The sequence below is a fragment of the Molothrus aeneus genome, chromosome 1, assembly GCF_037042795.1.
Source record: "Molothrus aeneus isolate 106 chromosome 1, BPBGC_Maene_1.0, whole genome shotgun sequence".
NCBI lineage: Eukaryota > Metazoa > Chordata > Aves > Passeriformes > Icteridae > Molothrus > Molothrus aeneus.
Window position 1 is genome coordinate 35,389,287 of NC_089646.1, and position 23,395 is coordinate 35,412,681.

Consider the following 23,395-nt stretch of genomic DNA (forward strand, 5'->3'; position numbering starts at 1 on the left):
ATCCCACAAGTCCCACTGTGTCCTTCCACTGAGACACGCCTCTGTTCAAGACCACTGCAAATACTAAGACCATGCATTTGCTCTGGTTTCTAGTGACTGCACCCAACCATGTTGCTGTACCACAGCTGGTTTTGGTTTTTAAATGCACTATACAACTAAAGCAAAATCAACATACTATTAGAAAATTACTACCTGGATCACTGTGCTCAAAACAATTTATTCATTCTGTCATATAAGCAGTTCCACATAAGGACATAAACACCCATGAGATAATTGCAAGTGTTGCTTTCTTCTTTCTTAAGAAACAGGCAAATAAGATAGATGTTTTTAACAGGAACACTCACTTCTTTTATCTTGCCTCCCTCCCAGCTCTCAAAGATTAGAGATCCAAGTCGTGCAAAATAACTGTGAGAAGTGGTACATCCTAATTTTTGTCCTCTCAGTGGAGCAATCATTTTATTCCAGTTCCCTGATTGTGCAGAAATACCCAGCTACTCCTATCAGGAGATGTGATTTCATGGGAAATCCATTTACTTCAGTTATGGGCAGCTGGAAAAAGCACATTTCTCTTTCAGTGGGCTTCATCCCCCGCTACGTTCTCTGAAATCAAGTGTGCTTCTTGCAGTCAGCCCCTCTGGTTACCATACAGAGCAGCTAAATTTCAGGGATCTACTTGAATTCATTTCCTTCTCCTATTGTCTACACTCTAAAATACTTAGACACAGGAGTTGGTCCCAGGATAGACAGCATGGGAGGATTTCATTGTGAATGGGAGATTATTAGGTAGGCTGTAAGAGAAAATATATTCTTCCTTGTTTTCTGTAAGTGAAAAGGCCCCATATTTTCTTGTCCAATTGCCATTTGTCATATAAGGCAATACCAAAGTAATGAGTCTGAATGGAACAATTTCATTTTAAAAATCCTGAGAATGCAGTGTGCCAATACGGCGATGACTTATTTCCCTGATGCACAACTCTTACAGTTTAAACTTGAGGTGTTTCTGCTTTCTAAGGAGCTTTTACTTCCTCAATACAGAAGCCTCTGGTTCTTCACCATCCACTTTCTCAAAGAGTGAAGGATTTTAACTCCATATGTTAACTTCCACTTACTAAAGACCTGGGTGTCCTCTTTCAACCCTCATGTATGAAAAAAACCCACCAACCATCTTCACTGGAAACAGTGTTTACTGGTTTAATTCTCAGTGTTTGCCCTACCTCACTTCCACAAGAAGAAAATACAATGAGAAGCAGGTCTGCCTGTAGGACTGTGGAGGAAGGGAAGCATGCTGCAGCACTGCACCTAATGTAAGGAAACATGGGACAGCCATTTCTAAGCCTAACCAGCTGGATTGCCACACCCACCAGCCACCAGCAACTCACTGGTACTTAATGGATTCATCAGCCATGTGTCTCACAACAGAGATTACTACGAACTGTTCAGCAGTACAAAGGCAGAAAGATGGAGAATAGCCAATGTCCAGCATCTATTCCTTCAAAAGATTCCAAATCTGTAGCTTGTATATAAATCTGGCACGTTATTAATTGCATCTTAAGAGCCAATATGTGTAGATCTCTACAGCATCCAGGCTGGCTCTGCACTTCAAGACTCAGTTCTGGAGCAGCAGCCAGGTGCACTACAAACAAAAGCTGGCTGAGGGTGAGGGCAGAACTTAACCTGGGGACTGAATTCTAATAATTTGTACAGGCATAATGTCAGGTGCTGAGTTACTGCAACCAGATACAGCCATATGAGGCCAGCACAACAAGGTCAAGAGCCAGGACTTACCTTCCTGCCCGTCTCAAACTGTGATTTCAACTCTACCATTTCAACTCTGTATGAATTAGCAAGAAGAAAAAAATGCAATTCAGCTTTGCTGCAAGCCCAGTCCTGAGCAACAGAGGGAAAAACAGATTGCTTTCAATGACAATATGGCAATTAGCCTGATGAAGTTAAATCTTTACTTTAATTGGTTGCCCAACATACATGTTTTAACATTCTGTACTAAATTAGCCAGCATGCACACAGTAATTGGACCAGTCAGTGACTTTCTCCTTTCACTATATACATACACAAACAGGAACACCACAAGATTGGACAAAGGAAAGCAATTTGTTAACCAGATACAGCTAGCAAGTAACATTTTTTCCTCTAGAAATGTTTTTTCCTGCAAAATCACAAGTGTGAAGACTTTCTTTCAAGGCTTGAAGAACATTGCAGTCTTCCAGTGAAAAGGCTAACAATAGCCACTGTAGCTGAAATGAGATAAAATTTGTTGAAAATCCATTCCAAGCAAGAGTGAAATTGAAGAAAAAAAAAACCACCTGCAATGCAGCATAGGGAAAAGGGACTTTGGAGACAAGCTGAACAGGTAGAAAGATGGGTTTGAACCCAATTCTTAACATCCTCAGCTTAGTGTAGGAGGTTCAGAATTGGATCCAACATTTCACATTCACTGGTAGAGTAGTACCTAAAGAATTGTTTGCTTACTTTATTTGAAGAACTTTAGTTCTGTGTCAACACAGTCATAGAAAAGATCCACTACTTCAGCTGGATCCAGAATCTCTGTACGAGAAAGGATATCTTCCATTGCTTCTAAACCTTGTTTTTCAAGGTCTAACATAATCCTCATCAGTTTCTGGCCTTTATCCTAAAGGCATGAAATAACCAAACTCAGTTAACCAGCAAACAGGCTCATTAAAGCATTTTACTCTTTCTCTTTGTTACAGAGATATTTTCAAATATTTTTAAAAAGAAAAAGCCTTTTTAAGTACAAAGTACTTCTGTTATTAGTTATTTTGGATGGCCAAAGGGACAGTCCTGGACATTTTGTGCATTAAGAAAAATAACCAAGAAGCAGTTGCTAAGTATAAAGCAAAAAAGGAAGAAAGTGAAAGATGGATAGACGAAAATTATACAAGACTTGTACATATAGTAGAGGTAAAGCAAATTCTTAAGCTTGTAATCCCATGAACAGAACTATGTGAGAATACTGGAAGCCCTAAGAATTGTACAGGTTGTGGTATTTGCATGTGCATCCCTCAAATCAACACCTGCAAGATGATGAATAGATCTGAAATGATGTGTCATGTAACAGTACTAAGACTCCAGACCCCAGGGAGGTCTTGTGTGCCATTCTGACTTACTGCTCTTTGTGTTTCTAGAAAATTTACTCCTGGAAAACGTGTAATCTCATTTTATCCAAATGTAATTGAAACTCTACCTTTTTTTTTTTTTCCCCCTTTTTCTTTTTTTAATGGAGAAGTGCTGCTTGTTTTGCTTGCAGCTTTCAAAACTGAGTTTCAGGGGAAACCAAAGTCATTTAGAATGAGTGGTGGTTCTGAGTTTTTCAGGGTTTTTTCCTCAGCATTTTGTCCAGAAAGAGTAGAGCATCTCATGTAAGGTTTAGGCTCTTGGATGGGCAGCTTTTATAGCATGAAACCTGAGTAGAAACTGCATTTTCTTTTCTACCACAACTATTGGTGTCACATTAGGGGGACTTTAACAGGCGAGTCCACAAGATACTAAGATGCCTCTTCCAGGTCTTCCCTTAATCAACATCTTGCATAATGATATGAGAGCCAGCTGCACATTAAAACAATATTACCAGAGGCCACAGATTTGAAATTACACCATTCCAAGAAATTAAAACTCTACCCCAAACTGCATTCAAATAATGTTTGTAGTAGCAGAGGTTATCATAGCTTCCTTTATCAATAGTGAGTAGGTCTGAATGTGGTTATGATCATAGCAAGACTCTGACCCATGCAAATAGACACAGAGGAAAATTTTGTAGTAGCAGAGGTTATCATAGCTTCCTTTATCAATAGTGGGTAGGTCTGAATGTGGTTATGATCATAGCAAGACTCTGACCCATGCAAATAGACACAGAGGAAAATTTTGTAGTAGCAGAGGTTATCATAGCTTCCTTTATCAATAGTGGGTAGGTCTGAATGTGGTTATGATCATAGCAAGACTCTGACCCATGCAAATAGACACAGAGGAAAATTGTAGAAGAGCAAGTCCTCTGTGGGAGTTCAACCCAGCTATATGAGGGTCTTCCACAAATTACCTGAATACCCATAAAAGCTTGACAGGTGTGCCTTGGTCATCTTTCCCTCTGTTTCACTTCCCTAAAACCACTTATCCAGTTTACTGCTGTAGTTGTAATTGCAAATGTTGAGAAGTTGTTGAACTACCTGCCCAATGACACCAAAAGTTCTATCTAAACCATTTGGAAAAGCTGTACAGAATAATCCCCTTCCTGACTTTACTTATTCCAAAATTAATTGCCTAAGAGATCTTCAACACTAAGTTTTTACTATGGAAGGTTTTCAGCCCTTGGGTATGTACTGCACAGCACTGCAGAGTGTCCTTTCTTCTCATATAGCATTTTCAGTTAAAATTAACAGAAATGCATTGAATTGCAAAACACAAGGCTTGCAAAACTGTCATGTGCAAATTATTCCTTCAAGAAAAATACCTTTCCAAACTACGTAGTTCTTAATCCAGCATATGATTTAAATCACAACACTCCTGCCCTCTTCCTAGCACATAATTCTGATACCATGTTGCAGTAGCATCCAGTGTTCTAATCACTAAAAAGACTATATGCACAGTGGGGATTGAACAAGATAATCAGCTTAACAGTTTGACTTTTCATTTTGTAAAAGTAATGGAACAGAGCTATACTCTCAGGATAACAAAAACTATGCAGAGTAATTTGTCCTTCAGAGGGCATCATTAGTCAAGCTAAACTCTCACGGATTCTAAGAATATTCAGAGAATGTATTTCAGTGAGTGACTGTGAACTAAGGTACGGAGTTGGGAATCTACATTGACTTCTATTCAAACTACACATCTATAATCTCAGTTGTCCTTCAATTTTAGAAGCCTTCTCCATAGTCTCAAGTCAAATGTAATGTTCTCTTGAAAGTCTGTGCCTTTCAGCACAGAAAGCCATGTACTCTCAGTATTCAGGGTTCCAACAACTTCAGTTCTTTAATTCCAGGTGCCACAGCTCTTACCTGATCGTTCTCCAGGAGAGATCGGGCCCATTCATGTGCCTTGTACAATTCATGCCTACGATCTGGTTTCTCCTGGAATCGAGGTATCTTTTTAGCAGGATCATCATTGCCAAAAGAAGGAGACTGCACTTTTGGTACTAATTTTACATCATCAACAAAAATAAAGGGTTTAAATATGGACCTGAAAGAAATGAGAATTACTGCTTGCAGTAAAAAGAGACATTTCATATATGTTATTGAAATGTTCACCAGGTTATTTTAAAACAACACATACAGAGCAGCATAGGTAATTCATCTACACTAGGCATGGGTAAGGTTAGAGACTTGGTACTGGTCAAGCAAAACAAATCTACATGCTTTAAAAGAACTGGGTTTGGCAATTATTGCAAAAACTTATTACCCCTTTTACCTATAAGATTTTCTGGTGTCCTCATGCCAGTTCTGCCACTTCTTTAGAAGAGTAGCACTGATTTTCTCCTCCAAGTTTTTTTGTAACAAATCTCAACATTCGGCCTCACATCAGTTTTTCTCCTCTGTTCCCACTGACATCTCTCCTCCTCTTTCCAGATTTAAGTTTTATTAAAATCAGAAAAAAAAAACTTGCATGGAGCAGGGAAGATTACATATCTTGCTCAATATCAGAGGATTTTGCATATCAACAGCAGCACTTTAGAATTCTACTTCAAGAGCTGGGGGAAGACATGGGCTACCAATATTGTGACATTTCTCAAACTATTTTAACATTGAATTTGGATCTACACTCCTAAGAGAGACAAACAAAAAACCCCATCAATACAGAATCTTCAATTCTGAGAAGCTGAAAATAGGTTTTGGCAAGTGAATGGAACAACTGCCTTCCTTCTCTTTAGATACAGAACAACAAAGCACCCTGCATTCTGCAGTGAAGAACCTGCCAAAAGTGAAGACTTCTGCAACACACAATTAATAACCACTGCCTGTGTACAGTCAGCAGGTTCAGTGCTGCAACCCTTCCATCAGTGTCACAAAGCCTTGCTGACTAAGAATTTACATGACTCACTAGCTGCATTTAAAATAATTCTTTCTTAATGCATTACAGTGTCAAATAAAGCAAAAAAGGTTTCTAAACAAGGCTTTTAAGGCAGGTTTTTGACCTTCAAATGGACAGAAATCCCAACAAATAATTTGAAGCCTTGCTCCTTTTTATTGCAGAGGATTTGCATCAAGTCAAAGAAAAGTTTGGGTAAGCAAGTTTAAAATTGACACTTAACCCTGAAAGTCTGAGTTGCATAATGCAAGGTGGGTGGAAACTCCCTTTGGCATGGATGACTTCCACAGCCATCAGTAAAACCTAATGATTACTACCAGTCTTCTGACAGGAATGACAGCTGTTCAAGGGCACCATTTTCTTCTCCCCATAAGCTCTTTACCTCAATGCAAGCGGCATATCTCCTGAATAATTGCAAGTGGTTTAGTTTAATTTCTGTGAATCCCAAGTGGATTCTGTTTAAAACACAAGATAATTCATTAATCTTTGATGATCTGGCCCATGAGTTCCCTAATCTCCTCAGCTACTTTCAGCTAGAGAGGACACCATGTAAACCAACTGGAAATTGTCCCTTGAATAAAAGACATGCTTGGGATCCCAGCAATTTGCAGATGTTTTTCTGTGTTAACATTTTGATGTCATATGAAGCTACCTAGAGTACACACCCCCTCTCTCTGATAGTTAAAACACTTCATTTGTTGAAGTTTTGCACTTGCCTGTTCAAGAGAAGTGACTTGGGAAGTCCCCAACTTCATCAACTCAGCAACTTTCCACGTGGAAAGCAAGTCAGTAACAAACTGGAATTCCTGGCCCCTCCCTAAACCTCATTTCCCCTGGAAGCTCAGTAACACAGGACTGTCAGATTGCACATCTCAGAGCACTGACTGCATTTCTGGTTAGAACATGCTCCTGAAGTATGTTCCAGTTTGGGTGGCAGGGTTTGTTTGTTACCTTTGAACCCATCACTGCTCTGCACCCCAGGGAGCCCAGTGCTGTGGCTTACCTTGAAGGGTCTGGTGTGCCAGTGAAGTAATGAATACAGGGAAAACTAGGGTCCTGAGGCAGAACAGACACTATGCTAGCTGTAGTAAGGAAAGATTCAGAGTCCACACAGACACCACTGTCCTTGTCACGCAGGACATCAATCATAGCTTGTGCAGAAACGTCACCTATATGGAGGGGGGGAAAAAATTCCTGAGTGTTCAATGGCTTGGAGCCCAGGTAAGGATTTTAGCCTGAACAAGCTTTGGCCTAAAATGGCCACTGACACTTGGCATGGGCATGTCACAAATCCCAGTTAATAGTTTCTACTTAAGCAATGAACATTCAGAAAGAATGTGCCTGGCTAGTAAATGAGAATGGTAAGAAGCATTAATTAGGCATGGCAATTGCCAGGTAATGCTTCAATAGCAGAAATGCTATTAAAAAGGTACATTTTCAGGAAGAAGGCTGTAACACTGCTTTAGCAGTCACTATGAACAGACTACTTACTTAAAACATCCATTTTCCTCTACCCAAGCAGGACAGAATGAGAACACCCTGATTTTCCACTTCTCAATTTCCGTTCTCAGTCAAATTTTGAAACATCATCTTGCAGTCACAGAATGTTACAGCAGCAGACCTAGGCACCAAGATTTTTCTCCAAACCCCTACCAACAAGAATCCTCTGTTCTCACCATGTCTCCTGCCTGTGTTCATCCCAGCTTTCCCCCATTGCCCCTCCATGTTTTCTCCTTTTGCAGGCGATGCTTCTTCCCCATACCTTCTCAGGCTCTGCAGTGACTCAAACCTCCATGCACAGGTGCCTCAACACACCAGGAGACACAGAATGACTCAGCAGCCTGCAAGATTTTCAGCCATAGCCATCTGTCTGTAGGGGCCCTGAGGGTTTTTAGTGCTACAATCCAGATTTATTTAGATCTTTTACCTATAGTCCTTCAGAGTTCCTGTATCTGCCTCAGACACTAACAATCCCTGCAATTCTACAGCCTTTGCAAGAGCTCTGCAGTGCAACAAATATCTCACCTCTACACTCTTCAGAACATTTACCAACATGTGAAAATGCCTACAGTCTAGTGAATTCACATCTGTAGTGAAGAGCTTTTTAGAAAATGATCATTTGTGCTATTTTTCATGCATGAAAGAGCAGAGATGCATGCATTCCCATGCACTGCTGCAGGCTGTTCATTTCAGAGGTATTTTGGCCAGCTGCAGCAAACTGAAGTCAGTAATAAATCTGGGTCTGGGAATAAACCCTTCCTTTGATTGCAGAGAATAGCACAATGTCTGTTCCAGTAGCTTTGTTCTGCTCAACAAAGAAAAAGGCACTTCAGTTTGCAACTGCTCTTCCTTAAACTATGCTCTTGAAACTTTCCCCAAAAGGTTAAATCTGCATTTTCCCCACAATGCAGATTCCACTAAGCTCAATCTTTGACATGTGAGGCCATTTTCTTTAATTTTAGTATTAGGTAGGGCCACTAAAATTACAGGAAAGCACAGATGCAGCGGCACATCATGCACATCAGAGCACTGAAGGAAGTTACTTTGTATTTGTAATCCTGTTTTGAAACCTTGGGGGTGACATTAAGGGCTCCATCCTAAATAGTGGCAAATTTAGGGACAGTCTTTAGTTCTGATCTTCCTTCCTACAGAGTTTACATGTAGAGGTGTTCTCAGTCACACGTAGTTCTGGACAGAATGCCTGAAAAGGAGGCAGCAGTGACTAAAAAACTCAGTGTGCGCACAGAAAGATAGTTTAACACTTACCACCTTGTTTTTCTAGGCTCTCCCTGCCAGAACAACAGGCTAAATGGTCATCAGCAAGAGAAAACACTTCAGAAAAATTGAAGTCAGAGTCTCCATTCCACCAGCCTTGACTTTTCACATAATTCCTTAGTTCGGGATGCTCAGCATCAATTTTTGTAGTTAATGAAAGCTGATTGCAAATGCATTTCACTCCCTCTAGAAAGAGCCACATATTAAAAGAGAACATTAATACAGTTTTCCTGGGAGAAGCTGCAAGGAAAATGTCATGTCAATTAGGAAACAAATTAATCCATTGGTTAGTGTGTACATTTGGCATGACTGTGTAACTACATAATTACACATACACAGAATCACCAATCCCTGCAGGTTGCAGAGCTCAATCCTCTGTGCCCTGCTGAGACACTGACACCTGTGATTAACAGTGGGATTTAGACAGAATGCCTCTTTCCCAATCCACACCTCACACCTTCTGACCACAAAGCAATGGTGGTATCCAAATGCCAAAGGCACCCAATCTTTTTCTAATGGCATATTCTCCACAGACACAAGAAGGCTTGAGATCTGACTTGATTTCAAAATATATTTCAGCAGAGTTGCATTCAATGAACCTTCCTTGCCCTTCAAAATTAAGAATTTGGAAAATGTTTTTAAAATCACTACAATTGCTTTAAGCTTCCCAGCTGAGAAACAGTTTCACTGTAAGCTGCAAGATAGGTTCAAGTTACAATTCTTTTATCTTAGATTTTAAAATGGCATGGAGTAAACAGAATGTGTAAGTAGCCTCCAAAGAATACTGAATGGTTTTTTTTAGTTCCTTTTATCAAAAATACTGCAGTGCTTATAACCATTTATCCACAGCATGGCAGTGGTTGCTGCAGATATTCCTCAGAGAGAATAAAGCAAATGTATTGGAAGCCAGAGAAAGAGCTGATAAAGTAAAACTATAAACTAAAATAAACACAGATTCTGGAATTTGGCACAAATAATTTCTTAGACAAAAACAAAACCAGGAGCTGTGGAAGTTTTTAATACTGCCTTCCAAAAAAGTTAGCTTGCTTTTGCAATGCCCCATGCATGCAATTTAAATAAGGGGTAACAACTTCAGGAAATTCTGTGCATCATTCTGTGAAAAAGTCCCTGACATCCAATTCTGACTTACACAAGGGTCACTGACAGCTTATTCTGACTCACCCTTTCAAACAGCATACTTTTCTGGGAATTTTCTTGACTTGAGTGATGAGGATATTTGTGTTCATGTCCAGCTAGGCAAGCCACTCTTTAAAGAGCACTTTAAATATTACATTTATAAATTCATGCAAAATAATATTTCGTGGGTTTGGTCCACCACAAAAAATCAAATTTATCAATCAAATATATTTTTCCACTGAGACTCAGGAATATGAATAGAAAGGATTTTGAAGTATTTATTCTTAAATTATTTTCAGAGGGTTGCTTGATAAACACTCACTATAAGCTTTACAGTCCTGCAGCAGTAATATCAGAACTCTGAGGATAGTCAGGAAAAGATATGCCTTCACACTGGGGAATGACACATTTTCCCCATTTTAACAGCATTTGTGCATTCATTTGAAAGCTTAAGAGGCACACTTATGGTTGCAAAAAAGACCCCTCTGAACAAAGTATGACATGTAGAGTTCTTACATAGCCAGCAGCCTTTCCTGCAGGGCTGCAGGAGGTGGAAACTACTTATCTGCAGCTCACAGGGACCTCCTGAAGAGCTATGTGCTGGTAGAAACCAGAACAGAGCTGCAGAATCATTTCAAAAAGCTGCAAGCAGCAGATGAAGGCAACAGTTTATTTGCTGGGAAGGAGGATGTGAAGGTTATGTATTGCTGATGCAGCTAAAACTGCTAAATAAAACCCACTGTTCTTCAAATATCAGGCAGGCAGGTCAAGAGAAGAAGGCAGGCTGTCACTGCATAATCCCAGGAACCTCAGGAGTCAGCTGCTTGCCAGAACTGGGGTTTCATCAGGACAGCATTTTCAGTCTTCTCTCCTCTATGTTCAGTATCTGTTTGTGCCAGATAACCTTTAAGGACACCTCTAGGTATCCTTAAAATGCAAGCTTTACTTGGGAAAACACCACCTCTGGGAAGGAAACTGATTTCTGTTTGGTGGCAGGGACTGACAGCAGGCCATCACACAACATTGCACAGCCTGGTGATATTTCTTTGCTCCTTCCCATATCTGCTATCTCCTACCTTTAATCATTTAGGGAGAAAGGAGGAGAGAATTGAATGGATCTGCCATAGCTCAAGTCATGGATTACAAAGGTCCTCTTGAACACTCTGAATTTTCACTTCCTTCAAGCATAAATGCACTTTAAAAAGCTCTACTCTTATGAAAATAAAAATCCCTTCAAAATTAAGATGAGAATAAATTAAATACAGGCCTTAAAAAATCATATTATATTAAGCAGCCTACATATGCTGGAAAAGAGATTTCCTTTTATTTAAAAGAAAATCTTTTAAATATATTCATTATTTTAAAAGAAAATCTTTTAAATAGATTCATCCACTAAGCCAGTGAATTCTAGAAGTTACTTTGGCAGCTCTGGCTTCACACATACAGAAAAAGAACCATTTACATGTTTAAAGAGCAGAAAATTATTGTTTTGCATCATTTAAAAACCAGGGATATGAAGGGAGTATATCTATTTCAGTAAAGAAACCACCACCAGCAACCCATTCAATTTATCACCTGAAAAAAGCCCTTTTGTTAAAACTATCAATGCTTATCCTTTCCTCACGGTATTTTACATTTGTAAGGAATAATTTGGGCATCAACTCCATCAAAAAAAAAAATCTGACCTGTTCCAAACAGAGAATAAATCTTGGAAAGTACACCTATCAAACATAAAAATTATGATTATTACATAGTTTATGCATAAAGGCAACAATCTCCATCTTCACAGAAAATGCTAAGTCACATCAGTAAATGTAAATCAACACATAAAAAAGTCAGAGTAGTACAAATATAGAAAACTAAAATTGGTGATTTAATCAAACACTTACATTCATTAGTCACTTATTTAAACACACTGACTTTAAGACCAATTCTTCCAAGACAACTCTTTACAGCTATTTTTAATAGGATTTGCTGTGAGTTCTAAACTAACCTGTGATTTTTTCAGCTGCCCAATACTTTCCAGAAGTCTCCAGTATCCAGGCTTCATTTCTGTCCACAATCAAAAATGCACTTTGGAAAGTGTGGCATGAACTCCCATCTTCATAATAATTTCCACCTTGTCCATGCTCTTCCAACAGAGCAACTATTACATCCAATGCTTCTTTAGCTGTTGCCCCCCTTTCTAGGCCAAGTCTATAAGAAAAGGGTAAAATAGAGATTCAGAGAGGAATTATACAGTAAGATCTCCTTAAGTTATTCTTTTTAAACATCAGCACTCATCTAAGTTTAAAATATTGAAGTGCCTGGAATGCCTAATTATAAGAGTTCTTGCTTTAATTAGTTACTAAAGGATGAGCTATAGAATTATTTGTTTCTAGTCTTGATTTTCTATGCTGGCTCTTTACTCTCAAGCCTATCATAGGTGGCTTTTAGTTTTTTTTAAAATGTCCAATTACCAACCAATGATCTCAGCTGCACTGTAAACATGCAATGCTCTATTTATCTCCTCCTCAGGCAGAATACATTTGAAGGACAATTTGCAAGTACTTTTTTTTTAAGTAACAGCTGTACCAAGGTTACTTTTCTGTACAAGGGTGGGAAATTGTAAATAATTATTACCAGCTATTAATAAAGAGAAGGAGTATTCAATATTACAGCCTCTCTACAACCTCTCTTTCCCACTGCTCTGGTTGGCCATGGAAACCAGGTGTTATCCTTCTATGAATACTACATGCTCTAAAGACAAGCATTTGTGCACAGTCATACTTCAGAGCTCCTGCAGAGGCTTCCCCAAAAAACTATTTGAATACCAGATATGGCTTTTGTTAGAAGTAAGAGCAACCACGTGCCTGAAAGAACAGAATTTTAAAAGGAAGTTGAAGCAAAGCAAGGGTATTTTACAGGAAAGCAAACTGAGGTGTGGTAATAAATTTTACAAAGCCATAGGGAATGACTGTATCCTGCCTTGAGTAAGTGGCATTAAATAATCCCTTGATATAATTTACAGCCCTAATTGAATCAACAACAAAAGCAGGAACCAGAAGTTGAAATCAGAACTGCAAACAATTTTACTGGTTCCAAAATCCAATTACTGGTAATGAGGAAATGCAGTGTTTCAAACAACATCATATCCCTGCCTCCATCCTTTGGGAGTTACCTGGATCAGTCCAAAATTTCTCTCTGTTGTTTTGTCACCTTAATATTTTCCTCTGTGTTTGTCTCTCTCTAACTGCTCTATGGACAAGATAATTTTGACTGATGGCTAGTTCCAAGAAAATCACTTTTTTAGACAGAAGTACTATCCATGCTAGCTCTTTCTACTTCTCTTGAAATCACATGACAAGAAAACACTACTCTGTTTCTTTCCTAAAAACTACAGTAGACAAATGAGATCCTGATAATTTGAATACAGATTTGTTGATTTCAGCACTTCTTTGCAGTGGTTCTTCATTGTTAAACACTTGGCTACCATTAGCCTTGTTTTAGGCTGAATTATTGAAAGCACTGTTTTTATCTCTCTCAGCAGCATCTATTTATCACTAACTCACAGAGAGCCAAGAGCCAACTAGAATTTTAAGGCTTAACTTAAAGTGACAGTTCCTTCCCCATCATCTTCTTACTTGCATTTATAGGGTCCTTCCCTCTCGTATCTTCTTGTTAGCTGAAACTTGTTTTGTACTGGTGACTCCATTTTTAGTCCTTCTGCTTTTATGGTTTTCCTTCATTCTTTTCATCACTGGTGCAATTGCTTTTTCAGACCAATACAGCTATGCCAGTCTTTGCACATCCCAGAGACATAATTTAAAATCCAGTCCAAAAGCATGTCCTATTTGTTCCCTTAGAGCAGTCCCTGCCACAGGAAAGTGAATGGACTGAAAACTACCTTGGTGACCATACAGCCACTAGATTCAGTGATAATCTGCTCCCTTCTCCCCAGTTAATGACCAAACCATTTTGATCTATCTACCATTTAGATCAGAACCTGCCAAGAGACATAACATCCCACTAAAACTTTAATGTCTCCCTGAAATTTTCCATCTGAGGTGGTTACAGCCTAGCTTTCACTGTCAAAACTGCAGCAGGGATTCAGGCTGAAGAAGAACCCTTTAGGTATTATTTTTTTATAAATGGCTCCAATGTTACATTTATTTCCATTAAGTAAAGGTCTAGGCTCTGCTTTTGCTTGGCTGCTCCTTTCTGTCAGTCACAAGGGACAGGAAAAAAAAATAAAATAAAAGGAAAAAAACCCATCCTACACAACAACCACACAACTCATTTCCACAAAATTAAGTCTTGTCAATTATCTCAGCATCAGTGTCCTGGGCAACCACAGCATAATCCTCCCACTAACACAATTCAGAGTACCCTTCAAGGTGAGCTGAAGAACAGTTAGAAGCAATTTCAATGCCAGATGAGAGCTTGAATTACTTATTAATAAAATTGCAGTGATTTAGTACAATCCACTAAGTACCTCCAATATGCTGTCATATTGTCAAAACAATATTATCTTAAGCTGTTCAACTTCACCTATGAGTTATATAATGCAGGCTTTCCAAATTAACTAACATACTTGATGGCATTTTACTTTATTCAGCTTTGAGGTCTCTAAGGAAAGAAATTGGTAAACAAATTAATACCATTTTAAAGAGCATTGTTGACTCCCTGCCAAGATTGGCATCTCTGTGTGGCTCTGAAAAAATTATTGCACCTGTGATGAAGAGAACAAATAAATAATGCAAACACATAGGGATTAAAATTAGGACAAAAATGCAAAAATAAGGGTGTAATTTACAGGTTTCTCCATATTTATCTTTTGTATGATAATGCTGTCCTAACTTATCAGCAAAATAGTAAATGAACTCTTCAGAACAACATGCTTCCCTAAGTGAACAGGTGCTTTATAGTTGCAACTGTGCATCAAAAAAAAAAAAACCTGCGGGCACTTAAGAAGAATACCTGAAGAAAATCCTGATAAACTAACTAATGCAGCAATAGTAGTATAGCTTTCAAAAATCAGCTCTTGAATAAATCCTTAGCAGAAAAAAAAAAAAAGGTTCCTTAGGAATTTGTACTGGGGCATATTTTCTGTCAGTTTTTCTGTATGTTGTGACTAGGTCCATGTTCTCCATTTAGATTAACTGGGATGGGGACCAGCCTGCATGGAATAGGACCAACTTCTAACCCTGAAATCCATCCCACAAACTTTATCAGTTTGTTAAGAATCATTCAGGTGCTCTGACATGCTGTGATACTCTATCAAAGAGGCAGAGCTGGTGGCAGCTGCCTCACTGCAGCCTACAGAGATTGATTTTGTACTCGATGGCTATGGGGTTCTATGGGGTGACATGAAATAGACACACTTAATTCAACTGGCCAGGTCTTCACAATCAGAAAAAGAATCACTTAGGCTGGAACAAGCAGCAGATGGTAATACCACATCTCTGGTTCTCCTTGCCTGAAGCACCCTCTCTCTGCACCTGAACTACAACTTCTTCTGCAGGTAAGAAGGAAGAGAGGGAGGGTAGCACCTACAGGTGATGATTACTTGTGTAGTTTGTGGTAATGCCTCCTTACTTTGGTATGTCCTGATTTGCTAGTGTGAGTAAATCTAGAGCTGTTGGATAACATATATATTTGAATATTAAACAGTCCTTTGAGAATGTAATAACTGAGTAAGAAGTAAGTAGAAATCAACATTTAAACCAATGGTTTGTTAAAGTTTCAAAAGGACTGTGGTAGGACAGAAGAAATAAAAGTAGAAAGTCGTCCAAGTCCTTTTCTTCACAAAAGGTTGTCCTATACTTTCTTAAACAACCCCTCACATCTACTCAGCCTCCTCTGATGCAATTAAATTTACTAGTTCTCTCAGTACAGTTTCGATTCCTTCAGTATATATGGGGCTTAGAGAAAATATCAAAGAGAAAGTTAATCCAAATTCCCTCATGATTTTGTCACTGGTCAGACTTTATAGCTCTCTAATCACATTTCCAATTTCCACTGCATTCTCTTCAATTGGCCCATATTCCTCCTGATTTATGGTAGCTGGAAGCAGACACTAGTTCTGCAAAGACATGTTAGAGAACACTTAAAAGTCAAGGTATCTATTTCCTATCCTTTTATCTATAAAATATCTTAACTCATTGCAGGAGGTTTGATGGGATTTTTGTTGACTACCAGTTATTACTGTGCATTTATCAACTCCTTGATATTTGAGGTTTTCCCTTCAGGAACTGAGGTTAAGCTGGTTTATCACAGATCTTTTTAAAAATATCAAGCATAGCCACAACATTTAACTTTTTGCAGTCAATTGAAACATCACCCATTTTTTACGAGTCCTCAAGAAAAATGAGAATACACCTGTAACTGCTTCAGTCAGCTCATTAAGTATCCCAGGGCAAAGTCCAGTAGGACTATTTTGTCTGAGACTGATTTACTTAAATATGCAGCTGTTGTCCTGTTTGGTCTTTGAATTGAGTCCATTTACTTCATTTCTCTTTGTAATAAGTCTGCACGTTCTCTCTTCTTTCATTTTCAGCTTTCATCCCCCACCCAAGCCTCCTTTAAATTCTCTTCACCACAAGATCAGGATGCAGGCTGAGACTCAGAGTGCAGCACAAACCTTTTGGGCAGCCAGCTGTCAATGAACAGCCTCACAGGAGTCTGTGTGCCAGCGTTTGAGTAAGGGCAGTGCCTTGCATTGGAATGCACGGGCTGAAGGAAGCCATAGGAGTTTGTTTATGCCTACAGTTGGCTATAAGCCCAGAATAAGCTTTTTAGGTCAGAGTAGGCTGTTGTAAAGTGGGGGAGAATGAAGGGCACACCAGAACTCTAATATTACAAATTAGTTAGCAGTTCCTTACTAACAATGTAATCATATCTCTTACCCTGTCAGACTAGCCACTGCTGGACTGTAGGGTAGGTAGACAAAGTAGATTGAGTGAACCCACAACAGACTGGCACATTCTTGGTAGCTAAATTCAGATTGCAAGTGTTTTAAGTTTTCACTCAGCTGTATCTGGAGCCCTACCTAGCCTGCTTATATTGTTTTAAAATCTCCTTATGCCAACAGCACAAAGCTGCTACCTGGTACCAGCATCATCTGAGGCTGACGATGAAAGGCTGGGCACAGCTCAGCAGGACACCCACCTGACAAGATCCATGCCAAGCAAGGCTTCAGACTCAGAAGCTGGTTCTCTGGTCACGACAGCTTCGTTAGCTACACACACTCCGTGCTCATTAGCTCCCATTTCTGCTCCCCAAAGCCAGGAGGGCCTGCTCAGCACCACAGCGTGAGTCCTGGGCACCTGCTCAATCTCAATGTATGTGCACTGCAGAGACAGCAAGGAGACAGAAAGTTAAACAATCACTTCATCTACTGCTGTGACTGAAACAAAACGTGACTTCGATGTACAGAAAGGACACACGTTATTTAAAAGGTCCATGCTTTGTGAATGAAAAGGAAGTTGTTTAAACAACATGTAAGTGTCATGTTTGAAGCTTCACATCCTTATATTGCACAAACCTGGGAAAATACATGTGCTGATGCTTGCAGCTTCCAAGAGACAAGCAGGACCCAAATGCTAGAATCAGTGGAAAGCAGCAGGAGACAGACTGTACTGTCACATTAATAAAGCACCAATCACACCTGTACATAGTAACAAAATCAAGCCATTCTACCACCTCCCCTAATGTCAGGGTACCAGTTGTGGGTTTCTCTGGGTCTGGATTGAAGGCACTTGAGACAGTAGTTCATATTTGGACTCAAGTGTTTATTATTTCTTATCAGTAAAACAGTCTCACTGCTGTGAGTTCAGCAGCTTTTCATTAGAAGGCACAAAATGGCTAACTATCTCTTGATCCAAGGTCTTTTAAGACTAAACTATCCAATTAAGAACTGACACCTAGATTATTTTCCCTTTTAACCCAATAACTGATCCCACAGAGCCTGCAAAGCAGACTTTTCTGCCCAATTACAAAATGCCACCCAAACCCATGCAGAAGAAGAAGCATGAAGAAGAAACCCAGGACAGCACCCTGTGCCCTCCATCTTGCTTCCATCCACAACATACTAAAAATCACAACATCTAGATTTCTCACCAAGTGATACACCTACACTATTCTCTATAATCTATTTCACACTTTTGTGGATTCTAGTCTATCTTGAAGTCTAGGAAACTTTCTCCATGAATGAGGGTCAAAGTCAGTGCTCCCCTGGGGGTCAGGGCACTCCAGAGCAGACAGAAATACTCCCGGTGCCCTGGGTTTCCACACCCTAAGCACCATCTCCAGTGCTTTATTACATACAGAGTAACAATGGTTACTGGGACCAAATACATTAGAAGGCTTCCTCCTCTCCCTTGCTGCCTCCTCTGCAGCTGCCCCAGCACAGAGACAACTGGTAGGAAGAGGAAAAAAAAACAAGCTTGGTATGATAAACCACTTTGATAAACAGTCACAGAAGTAAAATATGGGTATTGCTGTTGTTTAAACTGGTGTTTTACTATTTTATATGGTCTGCTTTAATTAGATGTCTGCAAATGTACTCTGACAAGTCAAAAATACGAAGGTAGGCTGCAGAGAAGTCAGAGTAACTGCAAGGAAGAAAGAAATTATGTTGCCTTTCAAATGCATTTACTTGCCTTCAAAACAAGCACTGTTTTCCCAGGCAGCATGGACGAGAGCTCAATCCATCATTGGTTTGTGCAAACCAAAGAAATGGGCTTTACATTTTACTGTTGAGTTCACATCAAGTTTTTCACAGATCAAACTCTGCAGAATTTGCTTTTGGGAAACCTAAAATGGCCTGTATTTATGAGGCATCTCTTAAGGTCCAGCATTCCTATTGTAACACCTTCCTTACAGGAAGTCATCTGCAACAGTTTTTTGGAGGAATATCTGATCAGGTATATCAGAGTAAACAGGATCATCAGAATGGACTTGTGGACTAAAAGTTATTCACCTTGTTTACCTGGCTGTGTCGATATTAAAATCTAAAGCCAAAGAAATCAGATATTAAAATCTAAAGCCAAAATGATCAGAGCTTTAAGAAGCTTTGTTTTTTCCTAGCCTTTCTTTCTGCCTTTAAGGATTATACAGCATGATTATCTTCAGCCTCCAGTCTTGGGCAATGATTTTTACAGTAATAGTTCCTCTAGCATGCAATTAAAATGTGTAATAGACTATCTTTGGTCAGAAATGGGATTTTCAGAGTCCTTCACTTTGACCATGCAAGAGGGATACAAGAAATGAGCTTGCCACCTTCATTAGGTAATGTGTGCAAACAGATCAAAAACAAAAAACAAAACATCACAAAGCAGAGGGGCAGTGAACTCTTTCAGTCTAAGGACAGGCTTAGGCAAGCAGATCCTGTCAGGGACAAATACCTGCTGTATTTGTAGGAGAACATCCCTAATATTTGACAGGCTGTTTGACCAAATTTGCTTAGACAGTAACACACTGTGATTCTGTAGAGGCAAATTCCTCATCTATCAAGGTGCAACAACATTTGGCACTGGCCAGGAGCTAAGATCTGTAAAATAAAAACTCTTTATACAGTTCACTCTGCTTCATTGTGTAAGCAAGCCATGCCATAACTGACATTTCTCATCAGAACTCCCCCCTCTCCTTTTGAGCTGGCAGCAAACAAATCTCATTTTTGACATTCTGCCCAGTTTCATTTCAGAGCTTCAGGTCAGTGCTGTTTGGATAAGCACCTGAGGCATGTGTGTGAACAGGGAATGACTGTATCTGCTGGATGTGCAAAGGGGAGTGGAGCAGCAGGGGAGGATTACATGTGAAGACAACACCAGAGCAGCTATCAGGCCCCAGGTCTGCAGCCTCAGCCCCCTACATGTCACAGGTGCTCAGCTGCCTGTAGCCATCCCGCAGAGCCACCCATGAACCTCCTCAGTCCTACAGCAGAAAGCAAAACCCTAGACACAGTGTGGAGGAGACTCCAGTACTCCATACACCCACACTTGCAAAGCATTTTCTGGCTGAATAGCCCCATTATACAAGCTTGCTTACACTGACTCTTTGATTTTTTAGAAGGAAAAATGATAACACTCTGAAAAGTGATAGTTAAGCTAAAAAAAATGCTGAATGCCTTTGCTCTGCAAAACATATTTGCAAGGCTATCCTTGCTACCAATCACTTATTACTTGGTGTCTCATTCCAAAAGCAAGCACTCCCAAAGCTGCTATTCATTGCAAAGATCTTATTGTCAATGGTAGTAGTTGAGAAGAGGGAAGGAGGAAATTGTTTGTTCCTGCTTGAGGAATCCAGAGCATTCTGAAAAAAAAATGTGGGTTTGTTTTTTAACTATGTAATCAGAGGCCAGAAAACATCCATAGGCAACACTACATATCTCAAAATATAGCTGTCACCTTCAATATTGCTTCTTTGTGTCCCCCAACCCAAAAAGAAGTGAACGTGGAGCATATTTTCATGCTATATTCAGTTTCCATGCAATAACTCAGGTAGAGACAATATTCAAGCTTTGACTTATTTACATAAATTGTCTCAGAAGACCTAAATAACAGAAAAACCATTTCAATCTGACAGTTGCTGACAGGTCTTGTAAAACTACTATTGACTTGATTCTTATTCATTTGTCATGGTTATTGACACTGCTGAATAAGTCTTGGTGACATTTTACCTTCCCACTATAATTATTTACTCCAGTAAGCATAAAAGCAGGCACTCAATGGGATTTATGTATTAAGGCAGGAGCTTGGTTCATATTTAAAATAATAGGTATGAGCTTCTCAAAAATGCAGGGTCCAGAAATGACAGTAGACTATTAATTTTAAACATAAAGCTTCATAACTTCACCACCCGCCCCCCTAAAATAACATGAGAAAACCCTTTCCCAAGAAACAAGAGGAACTGGGCTATCCACTTTTACCCAAGACACAGAAGTTGTAAAGGTAGGTCAACTAGAGCCAGACACTGGATTTGCAACACAGCAAACCACTGCTTCTTGTTCCACAGAAACCAGGACATATCCTTCCAACAGCTAAAGCACAAAAGGAAATAGTGGGGGAAAGACAACACCATCCACCAAAAAACCCTCACTGGCCACTAGATCTCTAGAAACAGGAACTCAGATAATGACAGGATTTCAAAAACAGGCAAAAATTCCAAAATCCCTGTCCCCCCTGCTGCACCCCAGAGACTTGGCAAATCCCTCCAGCACAACAGCAGAGCAGCCTGTCCCACTGAGCACTGGGCAATGACAAATAAAACAGACATCAGGTACTGCTGTGATTCTGCTTGCCACTAACCCTGTCTTCAAATTCCTGAAATGTCCAGCCTCAGCTGGACTAACATTTTTCTTTGAGTATGCATGCTAAAACCAGAAGAGTAGTGAAATATTTGGTGGCAAAGGCTGAGAGTGAGTGGTGTCAGGCTCCATTGATTTTTTAGAATTCAAGCCCTGAAAGTGGCATGACTGGCATCTTGCCCTGTGACAGTAAATTCCCATTAGAAAATATAAAACTGAAGAAGAGAGGCATCACACACAAGAGATGCAGCCAACAACTTTAAAGAGAATTGAACTGGCTGGGAACTAATGATACTTCTTTTATTTCACTTACAGTATCAAGAAGAAAATCTTATCAAGGGAGTTCTAAGAATAGCACAAGGCACAAATGTATCTGCCAGCCTAGCTAGGGCATGCAGATAAGTTGGAGGTATTCCAAAACCAGACAGGACAGTCATAAGCACAAGAGATTTCTTCTTTCATTAATGAAAAGAAACTATTGTGCCGTTTCTACTGTACCAAGGCTGCAGAAGCCCAATTCCTAGCACTGTCAGTCAGGTCATTATGAAATATCAATGAAATCACATAGGCTTCAGCCCTGGATAACAAAGGCAATAGTCAGGGAATGCTTTAGAAAGAAATGATCTTTGAAAGGGGGCATTAAGATTCCAGATACAAAAGAGATCCCAGGCCAACCCCCTTCCCTGCCATCAGATTCTGGCTGGAATTTGGCATTAACCCTTTGCTTCACTGCTTCAAGACTGCCACACCATAGCACATATCTGAAAAAAGGCAAAATATCTGCATGATTGCAGCAACTCAGTAAGTTGCACTGTGGCTGCTTCTTTAACCCCTTCCAAAAGAGGGGTCCAAAAAACGTGCTGAGGCAGTCTCACAGCCTGAGCCTCCCTGGCCATCAAGGCATTGAGACTGACAGCCTGGTTGGATATGTACAGTCAGGAGATCCCACAGGTGACATGGGCTGTCTGGGCTTTCCCTTCATGGGGAAGTGGAAATCTGGAAAACTAGAATGGAGTTGTTCAAGGAAGCCCCTCAGACTATCTACTGCAGATGTGCTTAGCAATGAGCTTCACAGAGAATTCTTCTGCTGCTTATTGACAGAAACAAGTTTAGTAGAGCTCAAAGAAGTGGGAATAACCTCTCCTTGGTAAGAGAAAAATGCAGGCAGTAGTGCACAATACAAAAAAAAAAAAGGTGGTTAGCCAATGCTTTTACCACTGCTTACTTACACAGAAAGCAGAACTAAGTATAGAGTGGAAGACACCTGGATGATTTTACCACACCCATTAAACACAGCCACGACATCTCCTGCATCAGCAGGACTTGTGCCACAGTGAAGGGGACAGGCACACACCAGGCTTGTCTCTGTCTCTCTGCAAGCCTCTCAGGAGCCCTGGGCCAGTCCCGAGTCAGCAGACACCGGGGAGCAGCCCCGACACGGCCGACAGCGGGGAGACACTGTCTGTGTGTGCCCCGAGGGTGCTGAGGGCACCTGGGCTGGCAGGGAGACACTGTCTGTGTGTGCCCTGAGGGTGCTGAGGGCACCTGGGCTGGCAGGGAGACACTCTCTGTGCCCCGAGGGTACTGAGGGCACCTGGGCTGACAGCAGGGAGACACTCTCTGTGTGTGCCCCGAGGGTACTGAGGGCACCTGGGCTGGCAGGGAGACACTCTCTGTGTGTGCCCCGAGGGTGCTGAGGGCACCTGGGCTGGGGGGAGACACTCTGTGTGTGTGCCCCGAGGGTGCTGAGGGCACCTGGGTTGACAGCAGGGAGACACTCTCTGTGTGTGCCCCGAGGGTGCTGAGGGCACCTGGGCTGGCAGGGAGACACTCTCTGTGTGTGCCCCGAGGGTACTGAGGGCACCTGGGCTGACAGGGAGACACTCTCTGTGTGTGCCCCGAGGGTGCTGAGGGCACCTGGGCTGGCAGGGAGACACTCTCTGTCCCCCGAGGGTGCTGAGGGCACCTGGGCTGGCAGGGAGACGCTCTCTGTGCCCCGAGGGTGCTGAGGGCACCTGGGCTGGCGCCTTTGCAGCACAAGAGACACCAGAGACATCGGTAGAAGAGAAAGGGCTGACTCTTAGCAGGGGTTAATCCAAGGTTTTATTAGGAGTCCCGAAGGAGCTCCTGCACCTCAGGGGCCTC

The 23,395-nt window shown here is 40.6% G+C and overlaps 1 protein-coding gene across 1 annotated transcript in view; it reads right to left on the minus strand.

The window, feature by feature from the left end:
- Positions 1 to 1,944: 1,944 nt before the first annotated feature.
- The window catches only part of SCRN1 (secernin 1), a 38,608-nt gene continuing 17,157 nt past the window's right edge, over positions 1,945 to 23,395 (minus strand). The window contains exons 3-9 of the mRNA XM_066554969.1: positions 17,113 to 17,294; positions 11,957 to 12,159; positions 8,818 to 9,012; positions 7,055 to 7,220; positions 5,025 to 5,205; positions 2,488 to 2,647; positions 1,945 to 2,252 (exon numbers count right to left, since the gene is read on the minus strand). Coding sequence (XP_066411066.1) covers positions 2,489 to 2,647; positions 5,025 to 5,205; positions 7,055 to 7,220; positions 8,818 to 9,012; positions 11,957 to 12,159; positions 17,113 to 17,294 — 1,086 coding nt within the window. The 3' untranslated portion in view covers positions 1,945 to 2,252; position 2,488. The remainder of the gene's footprint in view (positions 2,253 to 2,487; positions 2,648 to 5,024; positions 5,206 to 7,054; positions 7,221 to 8,817; positions 9,013 to 11,956; positions 12,160 to 17,112; positions 17,295 to 23,395) is intronic.